General features: G+C 34.0%; 2 protein-coding genes across 2 annotated transcripts; one reads left to right on the top strand and one right to left on the bottom strand.

The window, feature by feature from the left end:
* The first annotated feature begins 4489 nt into the window (after positions 1–4489).
* On the top strand, positions 4490–7058 carry LOC120275776 (NHP2-like protein 1). Its single transcript, XM_039282473.1, has 5 exons — positions 4490–4579; positions 4665–4785; positions 4855–4958; positions 6506–6637; positions 6776–7058. Exons 1-5 carry the CDS (start codon positions 4502–4504, stop codon positions 6800–6802), a joined length of 462 nt encoding a protein of 153 aa, XP_039138407.1. The 5' UTR covers positions 4490–4501; the 3' UTR covers positions 6803–7058.
* Positions 7059–8290: 1232 nt separating this feature from the next.
* LOC120275768 (asparagine synthetase [glutamine-hydrolyzing] 2) lies at positions 8291–20131 on the bottom strand. Its single transcript, XM_039282464.1, has 14 exons — positions 19960–20131; positions 18067–18205; positions 16877–16972; positions 16552–16693; positions 15071–15166; positions 14743–14837; positions 13237–13398; positions 12161–12241; positions 11809–12030; positions 10736–10870; positions 10267–10341; positions 10086–10172; positions 9848–9955; positions 8291–8698 (listed from the first exon to the last, which is right to left on the bottom strand). The coding sequence occupies exons 1-14, from the start codon at positions 20037–20039 to the stop codon at positions 8450–8452; spliced, it is 1767 nt and encodes a 588-aa protein (XP_039138398.1). The 5' UTR covers positions 20040–20131; the 3' UTR covers positions 8291–8449.
* Between the last annotated feature and the right edge of the window lie 443 nt (positions 20132–20574).

Genomic DNA, 20574 nt, shown 5'->3' with positions numbered 1-20574 from the left:
AATATGATTGTTTGTAATGAAATCTGTAAGCAATTTCAGTGGGGTATGAATGGCAGAATTTTTCAAGCTGATTTTCTTATCCTTCCTTTGGATAATTTTGATATGATATTGGGTATATAGTGGTTAGCTGATCTTGGTGATATCATGTGGAATTTTAAAAGATTACAGATGAAATTTCACATGGGAAATCAAGTATGTTTGTTACAAGGGGAAAAGGAGAGAGAATGGAAGATGGTGTCTGAAGCTAATATGCACAAATTATTAGTTAAAGAAGCTCAGTTGTCGTTGACACAGTATTACACAATTTCAATACATCAGTTATATAGTGAGTCAAGGGAGAATTCTGAGAAAGATCAATTGTCTGTGGTTACTGCAGAGTTGCCTGTAAAAATTGCTGAAGTTTTGCACAGTTTTGCTCACATTTTTGAAGTGAAAAGAGGATTACCACCATTTCGACAATATGATCATCAAATCAATCTAAAGGAAGGGTCTCAACCTATTAGTTTGAGGCCATACAGATTTGGAGCTTTGCAGAAAGATGTAATTGAAAAGCTAAAACAGGAATTGTTGGAAGCTGGGGTAATTCAACATAGCCATTCCCCATTTTCTGCACCTGTAGTTTTAGTGAGAAAGAAGGACAATTCGTGGAGGCTTTGTATAGATTATAGGGGGTTGAATCAAATCACAATTAAGGACAAATTTCCTATGCCAATCATAGGAGAATTGCTTGAAGAGTTAAATGGAGCTTCAATTTTTACAAAGCTGGATTTAAGGGCGGGATACCATCAGATTAGAATGGACCCCAAAGATGTACATAAGACAACTTTTAGAACACATATGGGACATTATGAATATCTGCTCATGCCTTTTGAATTGGTGAATGCTCCATCCACTTTTCAACATCTAATGAATTTAATTTTTGAGCCTTACTTGAGAAAGTTTGTCCTGGTGTTCTTTGATGATATCCTTATCTATAGCTGCAGTGAAATGGAGCATGTCGAGCATTTAATTAAGGTTTTCCAGTTGTTATCAGATCAATCTTTGACAGTCAAGTTAAGCAAATGTAGTTTTGCAGTAAAACAGGTTCAATATCTTGGTCATATTATTTCTGTGGAAGGTGTGGCTACAGATCCTGAGAAGGTCAAAGCTGTTTCTGATTGGTCAATTCCTACTACTCTCAAACAATTAAGAGGGTTTTTAGGATTAGCTGGGTATTATCGCAGGTTTATCAGGAACTATGCAATGATTTGCCAGCCTTTAAATGATTTACTGAAGAAAAATGCAGTTTTTGAATGGAATGAGTTAGCATTGATTGCATTTGACTCTTTGAAGAAGGTTTTAATTATGGCACCCGTTTTGGCTTTACCTAATTTTGACAAAGAATTCACGGTGGAGACAAATGCATCAAGTGGAGGGATTGGAGCTGTATTATTACAGCAAGGGCATCCAATAGCATTTATTAGCAAGGTATTGTGAAAGAAGCATCAGAGCTTGTCGGTATATGATAAAGAGCTATTTGCAGTGTTGTTTGCTGTGAAGAAATGGCATCAATTTTTAGTGGGCAGACATTTCGTGATCAAAACAGATCATAAACCGCTAAAGTTCCTGATTGAACAGAAATTATCAACACCCAGTCAGTATACTTGGTTAGCCAAGTTAATGGAGTATGATTATGAAATTCAGTATAAGAATGGGAAATTAAATGTAGTAGCAGATGCATTATCAAGAATAAGCTCTTTGGAGGTGTTATTGCAGGTTGTGTCAACTGTTACTTCAGATTTAATGGAAAGAATCAAAGCTTCATGGGAATAGGATATACATTTGCAGCCAATTATACAGCGGCTACAGCAAGGGAATTTAGTTCATCACTATTCATGGTCTCAGAATCAGTTAAGAAGAAAGGGAAAGATTGTGGTGGGAAGAGATGACAAAATTAGGAAAGAAATTTTACAGCATTATCACAACAGTTCTTTGGGGGGACATTCAGGAATTAATGCTACTTACAGGAGGGTTTCTGCAGTATTTTACTGGAGTAATTTATGGAAGCATGTAAGAGAATTGGTGAGAAATTGCTCAGTTTGTCAAAGGTTTAAACCGGAATTGATAGCATCTCCTGGATTGATTCAACCATTGCCCATACCCTATACAATTTTCACTGACATATCCATGGATTTTATTGAAGGTCTTCCTAGATCAAATGGAAAAAATGTTATATTGGTGGTGGTTGACAGGCTTACTAAATATGCCCATTTTATACCATTTTCTCATCCTTATACAGCAATGGATGTAGCTCAGCTCTTTTTGGGCAATGTCTTCAAATTACATGGATGTCCAGCTTCTATAGTAAGTGACAGAGATCCAGTCTTCATGAGTAGATTTTGGAGTGAATTTTTTAAAATTCAAGGAGTTGAATTGAAGCATTCCTCAGCATACCATCCTCAGACCGATGGTCAAACGGAGGTGGTAAATAGATGCCTCAAATGTTATTTGAGGTGCATGGTTGGGAATATTCCCAAGAGTTGGAGTAAATGGGTATCGCTAGCTGAATATTGGTATAACTCATCTTTTCATTCAGCAATAGAGATGACCCCTTTTCAGGCATTGTATGGGGTCCCTCCTCCAATTCACTTACCTTATATTTCAAAGGATTCACCTGTTGAAGCTGTGGATCTATTGCTTAGAGATAGGGAAGCTGTGATACAGTTACTCAGACAATCAATAGCAAGAGCACAACAAAGAATGGCAAGATAAGCCAATAAGCATAGAACATACAGAACTTTTCAAATTGGGGACTTAGTGTTCATTAAGCTCCATCCTTACAGTCAGAATTCTGTGGTTGCAAGGGAATTTCCCAAGTTATCTGCCAAGTTTTATGGACCTTACAAAATAATTGATAAGATTGGTAAATGTGCATACAAAGTGAACCTTCCCAATGATTCTGCTGTGCACCCAGTATTTCATGTTTCCCAATTGAAAGCTGCGTTGACCTCTGAACAAGAAGCACAAGCATTGCCTCCTTCTGCTTTGCCAACTTAAAAGTTGAAACCATTAGCAATACTTGATCGAAGGTCAGTTAAAAGAGGGAGTTCAGCTGCAACATAGTGGCTCATTCACTGGTCTAACTCTTCTCCTGCTGATTCGACTTGGGAATTTGCGGAAGAACTTCAGTTGAGATTTCCTGACTTTTTCCTTGTGGACAAGGAAAATTAAAAAGGGGGGAGTATTGATATGGAGAAGTTGATCTGCTGGAACATCTTAAGAGGGTCATTATAAGTCTCTACATCTGAACCGTTGGATTGGTTGTAAGGAATTGGGCCCAGGATTAGTTTAATCTTGGCCATCAATGTAAACATATAAGAACTAATGACTTGTATTGGAAACACTAAGGAATGAAGTGTGTTTTGAGTGTGTTTTCTTGGATTTCTCTTCCATCTTGTGTTCTTTTCCATTGATTTCCCGGTTTTTGCTTGTTTCTTTGAATTTCCTCCATATCACTTTCATGTTCTTATTATGAAGTGTTTATTTTCTCATAATTTTTTCTTATGGGCTTAATGATCACATCTAGCCTTTTAAATAGTACACTTTATTTATTAATATCGAGTTTTAAGGATTAGATGATAATTTACTCTCTCTCTCTCTTTATATATATATATATATATATATATATATATAAATCCATTCTAATCCTCTCTCACCGCTCTCCTTTATGCAATGCTTGAAGAATTTTTATAAGATTTTTTTAGTAATTTTTGTGTGGATTTTTGGGATTTAGAGAGATTTTGGGTTTTTTTTCATTTTAATTTGATTTTTATTATGGATTTTGGTGCTTGATTTCTTGTCCGAAATTGTGTAGGATAAATTGGTGGTTGTTTTCAATGTGTTTTTGAATAATTATTTTTTTTTTATTTTGTGAAATATTAGCTATGGTGGAATATTGTGACTTTTTTTTATTGGCAGTTTAATAATATTAACCTTGTTTTTTTAGGAGAGTATAGTATTTGGTAGTGCAAATATTAATAAAAATTTATTTCAATAAATTTTTATTTTTAGGTAGAATGTATTGATATGGCACATAAAACATTCACAATGACTTAAAGTTATAAAAAAAAAAAAAGATTTTTTAGCTTGATTTAATTTTGCCAGATAAATTATTTGTAACCAAAAAATCATCAAATAAAGAGCAATGCTATTTAGGCCTAATTGATAGTTCGAATGACGTGGACATGTCATTCTTTATTTTTTTTAAAAAAATAATTTTTTTATAAAAAAACAATTTTTTTTAATAATTTAAAACCTTATGTTTTATAATTTTTAAAGTTAAAGAATTTATATTAAACTTTAAATCCTAATGCCTAAAAACTTTAAACACTAAAATTAGTTGTTGGAGTAGTTTAACTCAATTTAACTCTAAAAATTAGTTGTTAGAGTAGGTTAACCTTAAAAAAGGTCGCGAGTACAAGTTACACAACTCTCTCGTCTTATGAATAAACCCTCGAAGGAAATGAGAGCCCTTCTCCAAAACCCTAGTGCTCGAGCTCTCTTCTCCGGCGCTACAAATCTCTATCGAAGCATCAAAATGGTAATTTGAAACCTCTACTCTACGATTTCATTGCGATGTTCTCGTTTTCCTCTTTCGATTGATCTAGGTTTTGCCTCCGATTCAGAGCTCACAGCCCGTAAATCCGAAGGCGTACCCTCTTGCGGACGCTCACTTGACGAATACCATCATGGATCTTGTTCAGCAGGCGGCCAACTACAAGCAGCTCAAGAAGGGCGCCAACGAAGGTATTTGGTAGTGATCTCCTTTCAAAAGTTTTGATTTTTCTTCTTTTTTTGATGGATTTTGTTATGTAGCGACCAAAACGCTGAACAGAGGCATCTCGGAGTTTATTGTGATGGCAGCGGATACTGAACCGCTTGAGATTCTCCTTCACTTGCCCTTGCTCGCGGAGGACAAGGTATATGATGTTATCTTAGTGATTTATGTTTTATTGGTTGGTTTTCTTGGTGGTTTTGTTGTTATTTGTTATGTTTTTCTTTTTGTGATAATTGTGTGGATGGGTTGTGGTTGGTTTTGTTGGTGATTGTGTTGCTGTTTGTAGTGGGTTGCTTCCTGTTTCTACTTAGCTAATTTATTGTGGATTTGATTGGATTGATGGAAAAATGGAAAGTAGGAAAGATACAGAGATGTTTAACGCACTTCCCTCCATTGTACTTCTCGGTATAGGAGATGATCAAATTGGTCTATTTTTAATGTGATACATATATATTCGTCATAATCATAGTGATGAATGTTCCATTGGTTGGTTTTGACCTGACTTTGTTTCTTTTTGTAAGATGGTATAAACTTGGTTTTGCTGGTGATTTTCTTGCCGTTTGTACTGTGTTTTATCTTGTTTCCATTTTGCTAATTTGTTATTGTCTTTGATTGGATTGATGGAAAAATAAATGTAAAGAAGGAAAGTTTAGAATATGTTCTCTGTGTTACCTTCATTTGTTATAAATGTCGTTTTGTTCATCCAACCAAATGCTAGAAGACATTTATGAAGGGATTTTGGAAAAAAAAAAAACTTGTGGAGGAATGGCTTCAGGAATATTAGTCAATTATATTGGTCTATTTTGTTGTTGTAATCGTAGTTAGCGTATTTGTTTACTCATGGCAGGCAAACTTGGGAATCTACTTTGTGTTGGACACCTGCCATAAAAAAGGCCTGTGCTAGTGATGGATTATGAAGTAGATTCTAGTCCAGGTCAAGGCCACTATTCTATTGTCTGAGTCAACCTTTAGTTTTGATTGAGTCTTGAAACCATGTGATTGGTCTTAGTCAACCATGGTCTTTAATAATTGGTTTTATCAAGGTCATCATTTGTACATTAAATGCTGTGATTAAACTATTTACGGGGTTGGTTTCCCCTCTATTTTTATTTACTTTTTCCGTCCATTTTTTTCCTCAATTCAGCCATTAAAAGACATCCGTAGGGGCTATTCTCCCAAAACAATACCATTTTGGTAAATACCCTAGTAATTGTCTAATGACAAACCAGAAGGGACCGATCTCCAGATAACAGGTGTATCTATTTTCCTTGTATGATAGGAAGGATGCCAAGTATAGCACTTCAGTGCGCTCCATTTTATTACATTAATTAAAATTAACTAGGTAACTCAGAATGTCCTAGTAGTAGCATACACATTTTTTCATTGTCCATTAAACTTGATAGCTCGCTTTAACCTTGGTCTTCAAAAAGAACCTTAGGTTGCCATATGCTATGACCTTAATTGGAAAATTAAAGCTGATCTCTTGACTGTGACACACGGTTCTTATTTTGTATTTTTATTTGTCTCTGCATTGGAACACTTTGTTAGGTTTATATAACCTAAGTGGTTTGATTTGCACCTCTTTCTGCAATTTTAAATTTGACTATATTTCTAAACTTGACCTTGCAAGCGTGCTTTTCATGAGCTCTTTAAGAGTTAGAAAATGATAAAGTTAATCAATCATGGCAGAATGTTCCATATGTCTTTGTCCCCTCAAAACAAGCACTTGGCCGAGCTTGTGGCGTGACAAGGCCTGTGATTGCTTGTTCAGTCACTAGCAATGAAGGCAGCCAATTGAAAAGTCAGATACAGCAGCTTAAGGTGATTTTCTCATTCTGATTTTAATTCGAATTGTAAAACATTCTCATCATCTGTAGATCCTTTGATATGGAATCTCTCTCTTCACCCATTATACAGAAATGGAATGTTTATTGATTGTACTCCATTCTGAATGTGCAGGATGCTATTGAGAAGCTCCTGATCTAAAGATTGAATTATTTCAGCATGATAAGCCTTTGAGGTTTGAACTAAAGAATGACGTTCTCTGGAGGCTTGGACTGATATTGTGTCACCTCTTATGTGAATCGACGGTTTGTGTTACATTTGCCATGGAGTGTGATTTTCTTTTGTCAAATCGTTTGTTGTTACTGTTTGATTAAATTATGTAATGCTACCAAGACACAATATTTGGCATTAATAGCGCAAATCATTTTGGAGTTTGAAACCGAACCATTATTTTTTATATGTATTTTTATGGTATGATGAAGTGAAATATATCAGTATATTATAAAGGTTTATGCTAGTATCAAATTATGATTTGTATCATAGCATGTTATAAGAGTTTTGTTTATCAGTGTTATTATTAGTTGAAAATATTTGTTATGTTTTCTAATATTAAGATTATGTAATTAGTTTGTATGATATTAAGTAAGGACTCCTTGTAACATACATTCTTTGGTTTTTTAAATTAATATTTTTTTTCTCTTATTCTTTTATTTATTTATATATATGTTTGTTTCTCCATCCATTGTGAAGATGACCAATTTTCATGTAATCATTCAGGTTATGGTTATGTGTTTTGATGGATTTTTAATTATGAACTTATGTTTAATCAGTGATGTAATTGTATGGAATTTGATAAACTAGGGCTCATTGAAAGGAGCTTTTAAATTATTTTTGTGTTGTGCTACATCTGGGTGTTGTAAAGATTAGTGTGCTTTGGTAAGTTTCATTACTAAGTGTGTGCTTTGTTTTTCATGATTTATTAGTTTCTTTGTGAATAAAGAATATCAATTTCATAATGTTGTTTTTTTTTCAAAGGGAAATTAATATAAAAAATTCCTTGAGAAATTTAAATATCCATAAATGTCTTTGTTTTTATAAATGCACAAAATTCTCTGAATTTGAAGCTCTGCATTTTGTTTGTATATTATTTTGAAAAAACAGAATGATTGATAAGTAATAGAATAAATATTAACAGAGATTAATAGAAATTTGCAAGAAACTAAATATTTATTTATTTTGCTTAATGTTAGTGGTTGATAAAATGTGTTGTGTTGGACTTATATGTTAATACAGTGAGTTAAACAAGCAGTTTAACACAATCTAATTATAAAAAATGGGTTTTTATCTACCACAGAAATACGTCTAGTAACTCTCTTTTAATTTTATTTTTGTTGCACTTTTTGATTATAAATTGTAATATGTAACCCTTTTTTTTATATATATAATTTTCAGATAAAAGACATTAATATATATCTTACATAATTATTTGTAATGTGAAGAAAAAATCAATTAATGAAGAATTTTTTTAATTTTAAAAAAATGATATTCTATATAATATATAATACCTAATAATATTAATTATAAAAGAGATTGCTTATAAAAATGGTTAAAATATAACTCAATTCATAACAAAAAGAAAGCAGTACTCAAATCCTACACTTTTTCCTACTCCCCTTAAACAAACATGCATTTATAAGAAGCGAAATCTACACGATTTAGTAATTCAGTTTTTATTACATAAATTAAGGTGATAATTCATCAATCTTCTTCAGCAACAAAACCCTAAAAAAGATTCAAAAGTCCAAAAAAAAAAAAATGTTCTGCCAAATGCTTGTACCCCTATTATACTTAAACAGCAGTTGTGGCTGCATTTGCTACCATTACTACATCATCCTTAAGTTTTTGAGGGAAGCTATTCATCGAGTCATTGACAATTTGAGTTTTTTCTTTCACTTCATCGTAGGCGGCAGCATGAACTCCAAGAGCAGCCCGGCCAGATGGGTCGAGGTTGTTCGCCCAGGCCGCGTCCCATTCTACTGCTTTTGCCGTGCTGCATGCCACACTTGGACCACCCGGAACGGTTGATCTCGCCGCATTCTGTTCAATATGTTGGTTTAAACAATTAGAACTTGATCTCGAAGAAAAGCAAGATGGTTATGGTAATATGGTCTTGATCGAATATGCCATGATTTTGAAGGAGAAACATTTTGACGACAAATGTCGAAATCAGCTTTTCGAGTAATGCGCTTGGTCCAAGCATTCTATTCAATATGTTGTTTCTAACAATTAGAAAACTATCTCGGACAAAGAGGAAACATTATGATGACAAAACATGGAAATCTAATTTTCAATTAATGCGCTTGATCGAGCAAACTGTTCAATATGTTGTTTTGAACTACTTGATATCGAAGAAAAAGCAAGATGGTTATGTCATTATAATCTCAATTGAATATACAATTATTTCAAAGGCGAAACATAATGATGACAAACATGGATATCTGCTTTTCAATTAATGCACTTGATCAAGCAAACTATTCAATATGTTGTTTTGAACAGGTGGTACTTGATCTCGAAGAAAAAACGGAATGGTTATGCCATTATAAGCTCAATTGAATATACTATGATTTCAAAGGCGAAACATTATGACGACAAACATTGAAATCTGCTTTTCAATTAATGTGCTTGATCGAACAAACTGTTCAATATGTTGTTTTGAACAGGTAGAACTTGAACTCGAAGAAAAGTAAGGTGGCTGTGCTGTGTTATGGTCATATTTGAATATACAATGATTTCAAAGGTGAAATGTTATGATGACAAACATGGAAATCTGTTTTTAGATTAATGCATCTGATCAAGCATTTTGGACAATGTAGATTTTACATATCGTGTTGATAATTAAATTTGAATTTCTAACAGAAAGTTTAAGCTAAAACTGTGTCTCAAAACCCTGATTTTGATCCACTGCATTGAATGATTGATTTTAGTTATAAACCTCTAAATCTCTTTCTAGTGAAGTTTCAAATGTCATAAGAACAAATCAATCATTAACACCATATTAAATAAGACCGCGTCTTTTGAGTCTTAAGGTAAAACACAGTAATGTCTTCTCATTATGACTGATCGAATTTAACTTATCAAGTAAGAAAGATAAAAACTTGATATACCAGAAAATGAACACATGAAAATGGACAGTAATTGGAAATTTCTTTAAATATTTTATTCTGAGATAGAAAAGAGTTGGCTAACCTTTGGAAAGAACTTCTCAAAGATTGTCCTGTAGTAATATGCTTCTTTTGTTGATGGTGTATTCTCAGGATATACATATTTTGCATGGGTCATCATGGCATCAGAAACCTGAGTTAACAGAAACTTGATAAGCGATAAAATAAATGAAGAAATTTAAGAAACATAAAAGAAAGGTAATTATAGTGTATGTCACAAAGATCCAAAAGAAATCATTCCGGCAAGTTATGAAGTTGGGTACATGTTCATTTGCGTGATCCTTCAAGCCATCAATCCAGCTATACCCGACTCCATCACTGAATTGTTCTTTTTGCCGGTACAAGATGTGCTAGACACGGAAAAATAATGACAAAGATGTCAAGCTCAGCATATTTCCAGATTGTCACTTTTGAGTGATCGCAGCAGAAAATATAAATTCGAACCTTTGGTAGAAATGGGTTCTGCTCATCGTCAAATGCATTGCGAAGGATCCATTTCTCAATGCGACCTGGTTTGATCTGGATTGGCAAATTTTATCAAGAATGTGAAACTTCCAAAACAAATTTATAACAATAGCATGAGAATTCTCTGACACAGTAATGAAAAGACACAAATTATAAGGGTTATAACTAGAGATTCATACTGAATTATAATTTACCAAACCGATAACTTGAGAATGCTTTTGATAAAAAGAACTAGACATTCAAAAACTCTTCGAAGTAACTAGGATAAAAAGGGATAAGGTGGGGATAAATTTATCCCCATCTCATATGATTCATTTGACCCTATTTCTCATCAAATCCGGATCCAAACTAGACCAAGAAGCTTACAATAAGCGTTACTTCTATTTCAAATGCATTTATTCTATACCCAATGGTGTACACAGAGAGGTTATTTAGTACCAGAACATACCATTTTCCACTCCGGATCAATGTCCATCGCAATGTTGATGAAGTTTTTGTCAAGAAAAGGAACACGAGCTTCTAGGCCCCACGCCGAAGTAGATTTGTTGGCTCTCAAGCAATCATACAAGTGAAGAGCTTTAATCTATAATAAATACATGCATCAAGTTGATACAACATAGTAAATAACATGATAATCAAGAACTGAAAGGACAATAAATGGAATATATAAGCTTGAAAAGTAAATAACATGCTACAATATATGCATCGAGTTGTCCCACATTAGTTAATGCAGTCAATTTGGACTTGAAAATTTTTGTGCGCTTCTTCCATCCTATCAACTTAAACATTTAGGTAGAATTGAACCAAAATAATGCATTTGACTACAAATTTAACATGATATCAGAGCTTTGCAAAAAAGAGTATCTCACTAACAGATGTTTTATCAAGGTTCTCACAGAATGGAAAAAAGTTTCGGCAAATCAAACCTCCAAGAACACAGCATGTACATCTTCTTGACAGGGAAGATGACTCAAAATCAAGAACAAAGAACCCACTAAGCATCCTTGTGATATATTTTTACTACAATATGTTCGTGGAATCAAATATGTGTGATGTCAACAGAAAGATGATTTGTAAGAAATTGTGAGAAAAGTTAACCAATTCAACAAACTTAAAAATGTGAAATTTAATTGTTCTGAATGAACTTTGACAACCTTGCAGTTGAAAAACATGGTTTCCTGAGATTCTTATAATTTATAACCTTACACTTCTACCAAAATAAGACACGGGCTACATTATTCTAATTGATAAGGATATGCAACTTTAATGCCTTCAATGCACACATTTTAAATGTAATGGAACATAAAGTTAAAAATAATTAGAAAAATAACACAGAAAATGAACTCAACAAAACCAGGAACCAAATTTGACATTGTATTCACTGATGCTAAATGAACATAAAAAAAAGGTTTAACAATTTTTCAAATATGCAAATGTGCACCATTATTGAAATTTTAACAAGCTTGAAAATAAGTTGATAGATGCTATCATTGGCAAAAAGTAAGGGCTTCCCATAGTTACCTTCCGACATGTTTCCTGATGAAATTCCTCCTTATTGGGCGCCTTATGAAAATATAGGTAACCGCCAAAAATTTCATCTGAACCTTCTCCAGAAAGCACCATCTTTACACCCAATGACTTAATCTTGCGTGACATCAAAAACATTGGTGTGCTTGCCCTAATAGTTGTCACATCATAAGTTTCAATGTGATAAATGACTTCTTCGAGTGCATCAATACCCTCCTAAAAATAAAAGTGAAAAACAAGCTAAGACAAACATAAATAATAATAATAGTAAAAGAAAAAGGATGGCCATTCTTACAGTCAAACATATAACACTTCTCACTCATTAACAAAATTTAGAATATATCACCTGCACTGTGAAGTGAAACTCATGATGGATGGTACCAAGATAATCTGCAACTTCCCTAGCAGCTTTCAGATCAGGAGAACCCTGAGCACAGTTCACAAGTATTAGATTTTTCAAAAAAAAAATTGAGTCACAAGCGGAAATTGGCAAGCAGTTCCAGCACTAGAAAGGGTACAAAAAATCTCTAGGTGAGACTAAAAACTATAACTTTTCAAATACACCCAATATCATGCACCATGCACCCTTCCATTTATATGAACTAGATCATCCAATCTCTCATCTCTCTTTTCTGTAGATGTCATATTACTTTATACATGCCCCTTTTTCAGTTGGAAAATACATACCTAAACATGACCAGATCAATAAATCCAACCTGTACATAGAAGGAATGCAAACTATAAAATGCTAAGGGAGTATTGCTTGCCTAGCCTTTAAAAAAAAATTTCCGATTGAGCTGACATTTATTATGGTCATTCATTGCATGCAAAGCATCTCCGTTCCTGAACTGTATGCAAAATTTTCATTTCATACTGCTCATCCCTTCAGTGCAAAGTACCAAGTAAATCCATGCGATTCAAATTTACTAGTCGCATTATGAACCAAGAGGAGCTCCCTGCCAGAGGTTTCTCCTTTCTTAACAAAAATCTATTTCCATATAGAAATCGTCACTCTAAACAAAAATTTTCATACAATAAATTGCAGCAAGCTTAGCTTAGGCATAATGAAACCTAACCTTAAATATTACACAAGGGCATCCCCAAGAATATGGAATAGTTGAGAGAAGTAATTTCAAAAACACACCCTGGTATCCAGTGACATGACATTCAAATTTAAATAATTACCATCATCGTTTTATACACAAGTAGGTTTACCAGAAATAATTCTAGGAATGAACAGTGTATAACTTTTATGTTGTCGTAGAAAGAAATTTCTTAGTGAAGGATTAAAGAAATTGGAAATGAAGAAATGGTAAGTCTATAGGTTTGCTGGAGATCCCATTGCCATAGAGTAACTTCAAAGACACCTTTATATGAATGAAGAAGGAATCAGTTAATGCACAAGACTAAACAAAAACCAACCTTCAAACCAACACAGAATGTATGTAATCGAGATCCCCACTGGATGGCGCTTTTAACCTCAGACAAATGCCGTGATGCTACAGCAGCAACAAGTGAAGAATCAAGACCACCGGACAAGAGCACACCAAAAGGTACATCAGTCATCAGCCTCTTAATAACAGCCTGTAGATTAAAAGAAAAACATCAGGAGCAAAATGAGACAAAGGACGAAACCAGAAGAGTGATCATGCAGTAATCTCATGGCTCATGATTATACACTTATAGGATGTCAGAAATCTCCTTTTAAAATAAAGAAAATTATTTATGCCTTTATGCCAAAACCCAAAAGTAAAAATATATAGCAGGATTAGCATCAGAGGCAAAACAAACTTCTTAGCCATAAACTCAATGACAACTCCATCAATCCATCTTTACACATGGCTCTTCATGATTCAGTAAAAAACACAAGGAATTACTCTGCATATCCATTTAATGATTTATAAATGGGCCATGAAAAGTGGTATCTATCCCATCAAGAATCCATGGTGGAGTTAGCCAGTTCAAGTGACCATTGCTTTAAGAATAATCTATTTATTCCACCAGACTCATATATAACCAGTAAATACTACTATCTATAGACAATGCTATCCAATAGATGAGAATGATTAGTGCAGGTTTTCCACTTTGAATGCTGATGATTTATTTTTGGTCTAAAGATTAATCCTGCCCTCTAATAAGGAGGTTTCTCCTATAAGAACTATTTCAAATGGGAGAGTAATATTGTTCCAAAATTTAGTTAATCATGTCATTTTGTTTGCCAAAGTCCATCCTGAAACTTATGCGGGTTTCCCTGCTACTTGCACATTATTAATATCTCTCTATTACACTTCTGATTGACATGATTAAATCAAACATGAGATTGATAAACACTTTCTTAGGTACCAGAATACACAACTAAAATGGGAATAACAAAACTCTAAGGGGTAGATATTCTTTCCTTCAAAGACGAGCCTCAAAAATTGGGCTTGTAATTTGTTAGAAGGTAAAAATCTCAACTGTAACCCCAACAGTTCTTGCAAAAGTACAAATTTATTGGGGTTGACCTTGATTATTGTAGGATTGAACAACAAGAATAAATATGCCTAGGGAAATAGAAGAAAGAACCGGACGGAATAAAAGTGAAAGTGCATGCAACCAACGACAAACAAAAAATAAAATAAGATCAAAGACAAAGCACATGGCAAATCAGTTATTGCAATCAATTACTGGGCAAATTTCTTAAAATCAGATTAGTCACGGATATGATATAAAGCTTCAGAAATAAAAACTATCTTTAATGTGAAATTCACCAGTATTGATATAATTTTGCAGTTGACAATAAAAAACTGCCTGGTAAATAATTAATCAATGCAAATTTAAGGCTTTATATGTTGAATCAGCTCACTGGTATAGAAGTTGACCAGAGCACCAAAACAAGATGCATGCAACAACATTATATATGCTAAAAAGAAAATTTTGAATATGCACCTTCTCAAAGGCCTCACGTAAAAGTAGACGATCATAAGGAGTTGATGGGATACGTTCTGAGAACCATGGGGGGTTGTACCACTGCCGCATCCCTCCTACATTTGATTTCAAATTTTAAAAATGAATAAGATCAACAAATAAATGACACGGTGACCAAATTTATATAGATTGTAGTGAGTGAACCAGCATTCAGGGAAAAAATGCATTATAGAGCTTCATGTTGACAAAAAAAGGGTCTATTATCATTCATGTTGCAGAGCTGCAATGTATTCATGGCCAAAGAGCACAGTTTCAGTATCATTATGTTTATGAAAGTTAAGGAACTCACCATTCTTACTGGAGTATATATGTCCAGGGAGAAAGGACATAAATCGCTCACAATCATCACTTAAAGCTTTCATCTCTGAAGCAAACCAAGTAGAGCCTGGGAAAACCAGATAGAAACCAACAAAATATGAAAATTTTATATATGGTGAGAACTACAACTTAGCAGCTTCTGAAGGAGAGCCTGAGATTAAGAAATTTAAATATTATTTAAAGAAAGACAAAAAAAAAAGATAGATGAACTGAAAGTAGCTCTAGTTGAAAACACCTAAAAAAGAGTTGCTTGGATAACACCACGTGCAATAGTATGGAGGGGTAAGATGATTAAGGTTAGTAGGCTCCAAAAGACAAAGTATTACAAGGGTGTTAGGTATGGAGGAGAGGAGAAGGGTAATTGATGCAATTGTTCAAAAATAACTTTTTCTCAAGGATCCACACTACGAATATACATGATAATTAAGGCTTGGTTAGTGTTAATATAGCATATATTTTGCAATTTTTTAGATAACTAAAACACAATGCAAAAAGTGGCCAATTAGAAAAGCATCGTGATGACTTCTTTAGCATCTGGGCTAGTTTAAATAACAAAGAAAATCAGAAAATAAAAGTAAACAAGGTGGATGCACTGTATAGGTTTCAAAGGTGTTAAACTGTTAATGAATTGCACTTGTCATCATTGAACATTAATAAGTAGCAAACCAACTAAATGGGTTGGACTTACATTAATAAGATTAACTAGGCCTCAAATATTTGAATCTATAGCACCCAGATTTCATCTTTCTATTCAAGAATTCCCAAAATAACCCTTTACTAGTGAAGAACACTTCACTTTCCATGATTTCTTTCTTTGGACAAATAAGTTCAGCATGTTTTTCTTCACAATTTAATCAGGAAAGAATTCAACTCAAAACATTATTTCAAAATAAAATCTATATATAAGTATAGTAGACATAAGAATAATTGTCTCAACAACTAAGATGTTGTTTTCAGTTATGTTAGACACAAACCAAACACATAGTATGAACTCAATTCAACCAAAAAGCTTAAGTTGATAGGATGAGAGACCATTGTGTATATATATCATATTCATTAAACTAACTGATGTGGGATAGTTAGTTACTTCAATACAAGGGCCTTGATACATACATACAAGTCTATTTTAGCTGGCCACCTTGCAAACAAACCAACTAACCAAGCTTTAATACTGTGTTAAATGTAAACAAAAACAAATTGTTTGGAGTTGATTCGACCTAAAAGCTAAAGTTCATAGGATGAAAAACCCACACTTATTTTTCATATCCATATTTATTAACTTAACGGATATGGGACTATTAGTTTCTCTAATAACATATATCTACAAGCTTCTTGTAAGAAAACTAAAGCATGGTGGCTTAATAACCAACAATTTTATTTTCGCAAATGAATCTAAATTTTCTAAAGCCCCCCATAAAAAAATAAATTCACTTTCATGAATCACATACATACCATCAAGACCCCATCCGACATACAAAGGAGTGATTCCTATGGCATCACGAGCTGCAATGAAACTTTTATCACGAGTATCAAGAAGCACAAAAGAGAACATGCCATCCAACATATCCACACAATCTTCTCCATACTCTTCATACTGTCACAATGGCAAAAAAGAACAAATAGAAAAAAAGTGGTATCATAGCCAACACCATGCAGTTAATCCCATGATTTTTTGCCTTCTCATTCAATAAAGTTAAATTCAATATTCACTTCAAATTTGAAAAGGAACAACATAAATAAAATGAATAATAAAATAAACAGAAGTTTGAATACTAACAAGATGAGCAATGACTTCACAATCACTGCCAGTCCTGAATTGGTGATTCTTGAGCTTGGCTCTCAACTCACTGTGGTTGTAGATCTCCCCATTAACCTAAAAGTAAAGACAAGTAAAAATTTAATGGTTATAAAATGGAAGTTTGTCAAGTGGAAAACCAGGGAAGACATTAGTTGGCAATATTACTTAATGGTAGTCACATCATATGGAGATTTGCAACCCTAACAATTCCAAAGAAACAGTATTTTTAGTAGGCACTTGGACATGCATTAGCAACCTAATTACAGCATGACTAGTCATAATTAAACAAGTAACCCAGTAGAAATCAAGGAGGCTTTCTAGATGCCACCTGATCACCTAACAGTCTAGCTGACTATGCCACAATTTGTATTTACAAAACATCTTTTTGCTTGGCAAATGCATGTAGATGATGAATTGCAATGCAGCCGATTTGACCAAAAGTCCAAACATGGCAATTGTGTCCAGTTTTTATTCAGACTTTGCATATATTTCACCTGTAATACCCCTACTTGCCACTTTCCAACCAATCCCAAATTGCTGATCGCAGTACACTTGACGCTAAGGATGACTAAGATTGAGCACTTAAGATGCAGTTTTTTATTTAGATAAGGATTTAATAACAGATTTCTCTCAATTCAAGTGAAGTTTACCTTTGAGATAAATTGAAAAATGAGTTGTAGGAATTAAAATTATACCGCATATAAATGTACAAGACCACCCTTTATTGGTTATGTAACAGGAATATGGAAAATTATTATTTCAACTTCAAGCATGGAATAATGTGATACAGGTCATCTATTGATTTAAATGTTTGTGAAACTCACACACAGTGTTCTTCATAAACTGCTCCAGCAATGGACAGGTTTAAGTATCCCAAGATGGCTATTAGAGATTGCTGAAGAGTCCAGGCTTAGATTCTAAATGGTTCTTGTATCTTGTTGTTTTCTGTACCTAGTTGTTATTAGCTGCTTCAACTCCTTTTGTCAAAAGAAAAATGAACAGATTTAAGTATAATTAGCATCTAGTGCTGGAACAATTACTTATCTAACAAAATATATTACTTGCAATGCATAAGTTGAATAAGAATACACACACGCATGAGGGATCCGGAAAACAGAAATTTGAAGGTATCTGGCAAACTTAAACTAGTTAATGGGAAGATGACAAACCGTAACAACAATTGTTTTGTCTTCATTATAGAGTGGTTGGTCTCCAGAAGCAGGATCTACGATAGCCAAACGCTGGTGAGCTAGGTAACAATCTTGATAACAGTGTATGCCACTCCAATCAGGGCCTCTGTGACGCAACCTGTGTACAGAACAAGCCAAGAATATAACAGAGTATTAAGCTCACCCTGGATATTATAAGTTTGAGCCTAATGGAGCAAGTAGGTGCTGAAACCACTGTTGATAATGAGTTCTGTTAAAAAATGAGATGAGTTTCCTTCAACAATAAGAAGTAAATATGAAAATGAATGTGTCTTGGATTCATCGAAAAAACATGGTACTTCAAGAGCATGGTTTACAAAGTTATGATGCCAAAAATGAAAAACAAGTTAACAACTAGATTAGCATATCAGTTTGATTCAACACCTAAACTAACAACAATGTATCCAAGCTATAGTTGACAAAAGGAGACACCACCAGCTATAAAAGGGGTAATCAGTCCAAAGAAAAGAGAAAATAAGCCATTATAAGCCCTTCATTTGTGCTGGACAAATGAGGCTCTTGATACCTAAAAGTGGCATTGAGCTTATGTTTACCCATTGATGTCGTCAATCTTAAGCACAAATTATCTACCTGTACATCATGATCACTGAACAGACGTTTTAAAGAAACCAAGAAGCTATATCTCTTTTGTGAACATCTATAGGAAACAAACAAATATCAGATTCTGAAACTCATACAGCTATCCTGAGAGCTTCTCAATCTTTTTATAACAAAGTTGTGTGAAACTACCATATTGGTTTTACCAGGGAAAATATAGCCATAGCATAAAATTGAGTTGAAAATGGGTGATCAATAGCTCCCTGATGTAATTAAAGATAATTCACTATTATTGGATACTCTGTATGCAATACCCATCATAAGCCAGCATTTAAAGCAAACAAGTTGAGACTGAGACTTGAGCTTCCTGGCCAGTCCCAAAGAATTTCTAGTAGCTTAAATCACCAAAATATTTATAAGCAGATACTTGAGGCATTTCCAAGTTACACAAATGCAACTCTCGTAGTCAATAAGCCAAATCTTATTCCTTCACGAATATGATATTTTCTGGGCATTTCTGATAATATCAAGCATTATTCCTATCTTGGCATTTCTAATTTCCGGAGTTTTAACCCCAAGTCCTTTCCTTTGACTGGGAATGGGGAATCTTCTCTACCAGGCATTCATCTTTGCCCCTTCTAGGCTCAAGCATGACAGCTACTTATATCATTCACCAACTCAAACTCTGACACATTCTTAGCAGCCATGTCCATTAGCCAGAAAACCTCAAGTACCAACTCTTAATTGCAAAGAAATAGAAGATGCCTAAACAAGCAGCACATTTTAATGATATACTCCTCCATACTACAAAACAAGCACAAGCCTTCCTCGACACTCGAGATTTCACAACCAACCCTCTGATTCATCTTCTAGAACTCAATAGTCTCTGTTATTTAAAATTTCATACTATAAAAATGCCCCAAATTTTGATTTTGAGAGTAACCCAGATGTGAAGTTCCAAATTTTCCTAACTCTTCAATTTTACTAAAATTTAAAAGGGATTTTTCTCTCCCACATCTTCCGCCTTAGTAAAAACATACATATATCTTGACAAAACACAGTAAGCAACACCCAAAACACAAAAAACAATACATTTCCCTATACATTCATAGATCAAAAACCCCAACAAAGAAACAACTAAAAAGACTAAAAAAAACAAACTTTATTCCCAAATAGGTTCCCCAATGGCATCTCAAACATTCAAAACCATGAAAACAAACCTAAACCACATCCACAAAATAAAAAAGCAAAAAAGAAGATAATGAGGGAAAAGAAGGGAGATTTCAAAGGGAAAACCTGCGAGAAAGCTCAATGATGCGGGATCTCCTCGCAAGAGACGTGTCCGCGCATCCAAGCACCGCCAAGATCCCACACATCTCCACTCCTCAGCCTTCTCCCTCTCCTCCTCCTCCTCCTCCTCCTCCTCCTCTCTAGTGCGTGCTCTCTGCCTCTGCGCGCAGCCTAGAGAGATTTCTCTGAATGAACAAGGGGCGTGTTTTCACTTGTTTTCATTCCAAGCTCTCGGATGAATCCTGGCCGTTGGATCAGTGGGGAAAACAGAGTCAAGATGAAAACAGTGAAAACGTGAGATTCTGTTTTCAGATTCCATTTTCCAGCGCCGCCAACTCAAATCAGTGTACTTTTGCGCATCCATTGGAAATTTGGAATCTTGGTTGAGTGGCATGTGAGATTCTGTGAACATTGTCTTGATTTATTAGTGTCCATGGTTTGTGATTGATTTTGATGTTTTATCAAATGGCAAATTATTAAAAACATAAGAGAGAATTTTTTTACTTGTTTATTTTAACTAATTTACATAAATTAAAAAATGAGTTAAAATTAATTAGTAATCTAAAATTTATAAAATATTATATTAATTTTTCAAAATTACTTTATATAAAATATGATTTA

The sequence above is a fragment of the Dioscorea cayenensis genome, chromosome 2 (genome assembly GCF_009730915.1).
Source record: "Dioscorea cayenensis subsp. rotundata cultivar TDr96_F1 chromosome 2, TDr96_F1_v2_PseudoChromosome.rev07_lg8_w22 25.fasta, whole genome shotgun sequence".
In the NCBI taxonomy this organism is placed as follows: domain Eukaryota; kingdom Viridiplantae; phylum Streptophyta; class Magnoliopsida; order Dioscoreales; family Dioscoreaceae; genus Dioscorea; species Dioscorea cayenensis.
This window is presented reverse-complemented; position numbering and strand designations above follow the sequence as displayed.

Bases quoted from the DNA above. Each gene is read 5' to 3' on its own strand.
- LOC120275776 (XM_039282473.1), top strand. From the start codon at position 4,502: ATGAGAGCCCTTCTCCAAAACCCTAGTGCTCGAGCTCTCTTCTCCGGC. The intron at 4,786-4,854 runs GTATTTGGTAGT...TTTGTTATGTAG, and splicing joins CAAGAAGGGCGCCAACGAAG to CGACCAAAACGCTGAACAGA. The intron at 4,959-6,505 runs GTATATGATGTT...CAATCATGGCAG, and splicing joins CCTTGCTCGCGGAGGACAAG to AATGTTCCATATGTCTTTGT.
- LOC120275768 (XM_039282464.1), bottom strand. From the start codon at position 20,039: ATGTGTGGGATCTTGGCGGTGCTTGGATGCGCGGACACGTCTCTTGCG. The intron at 18,206-19,959 runs GTTTTCCCTTTG...TTCTGTACACAG, and splicing joins ATCATTGAGCTTTCTCGCAG to GTTGCGTCACAGAGGCCCTG. The intron at 16,973-18,066 runs GTTTGTCATCTT...CTTTACTTTTAG, and splicing joins ACAAAACAATTGTTGTTACG to GTTAATGGGGAGATCTACAA.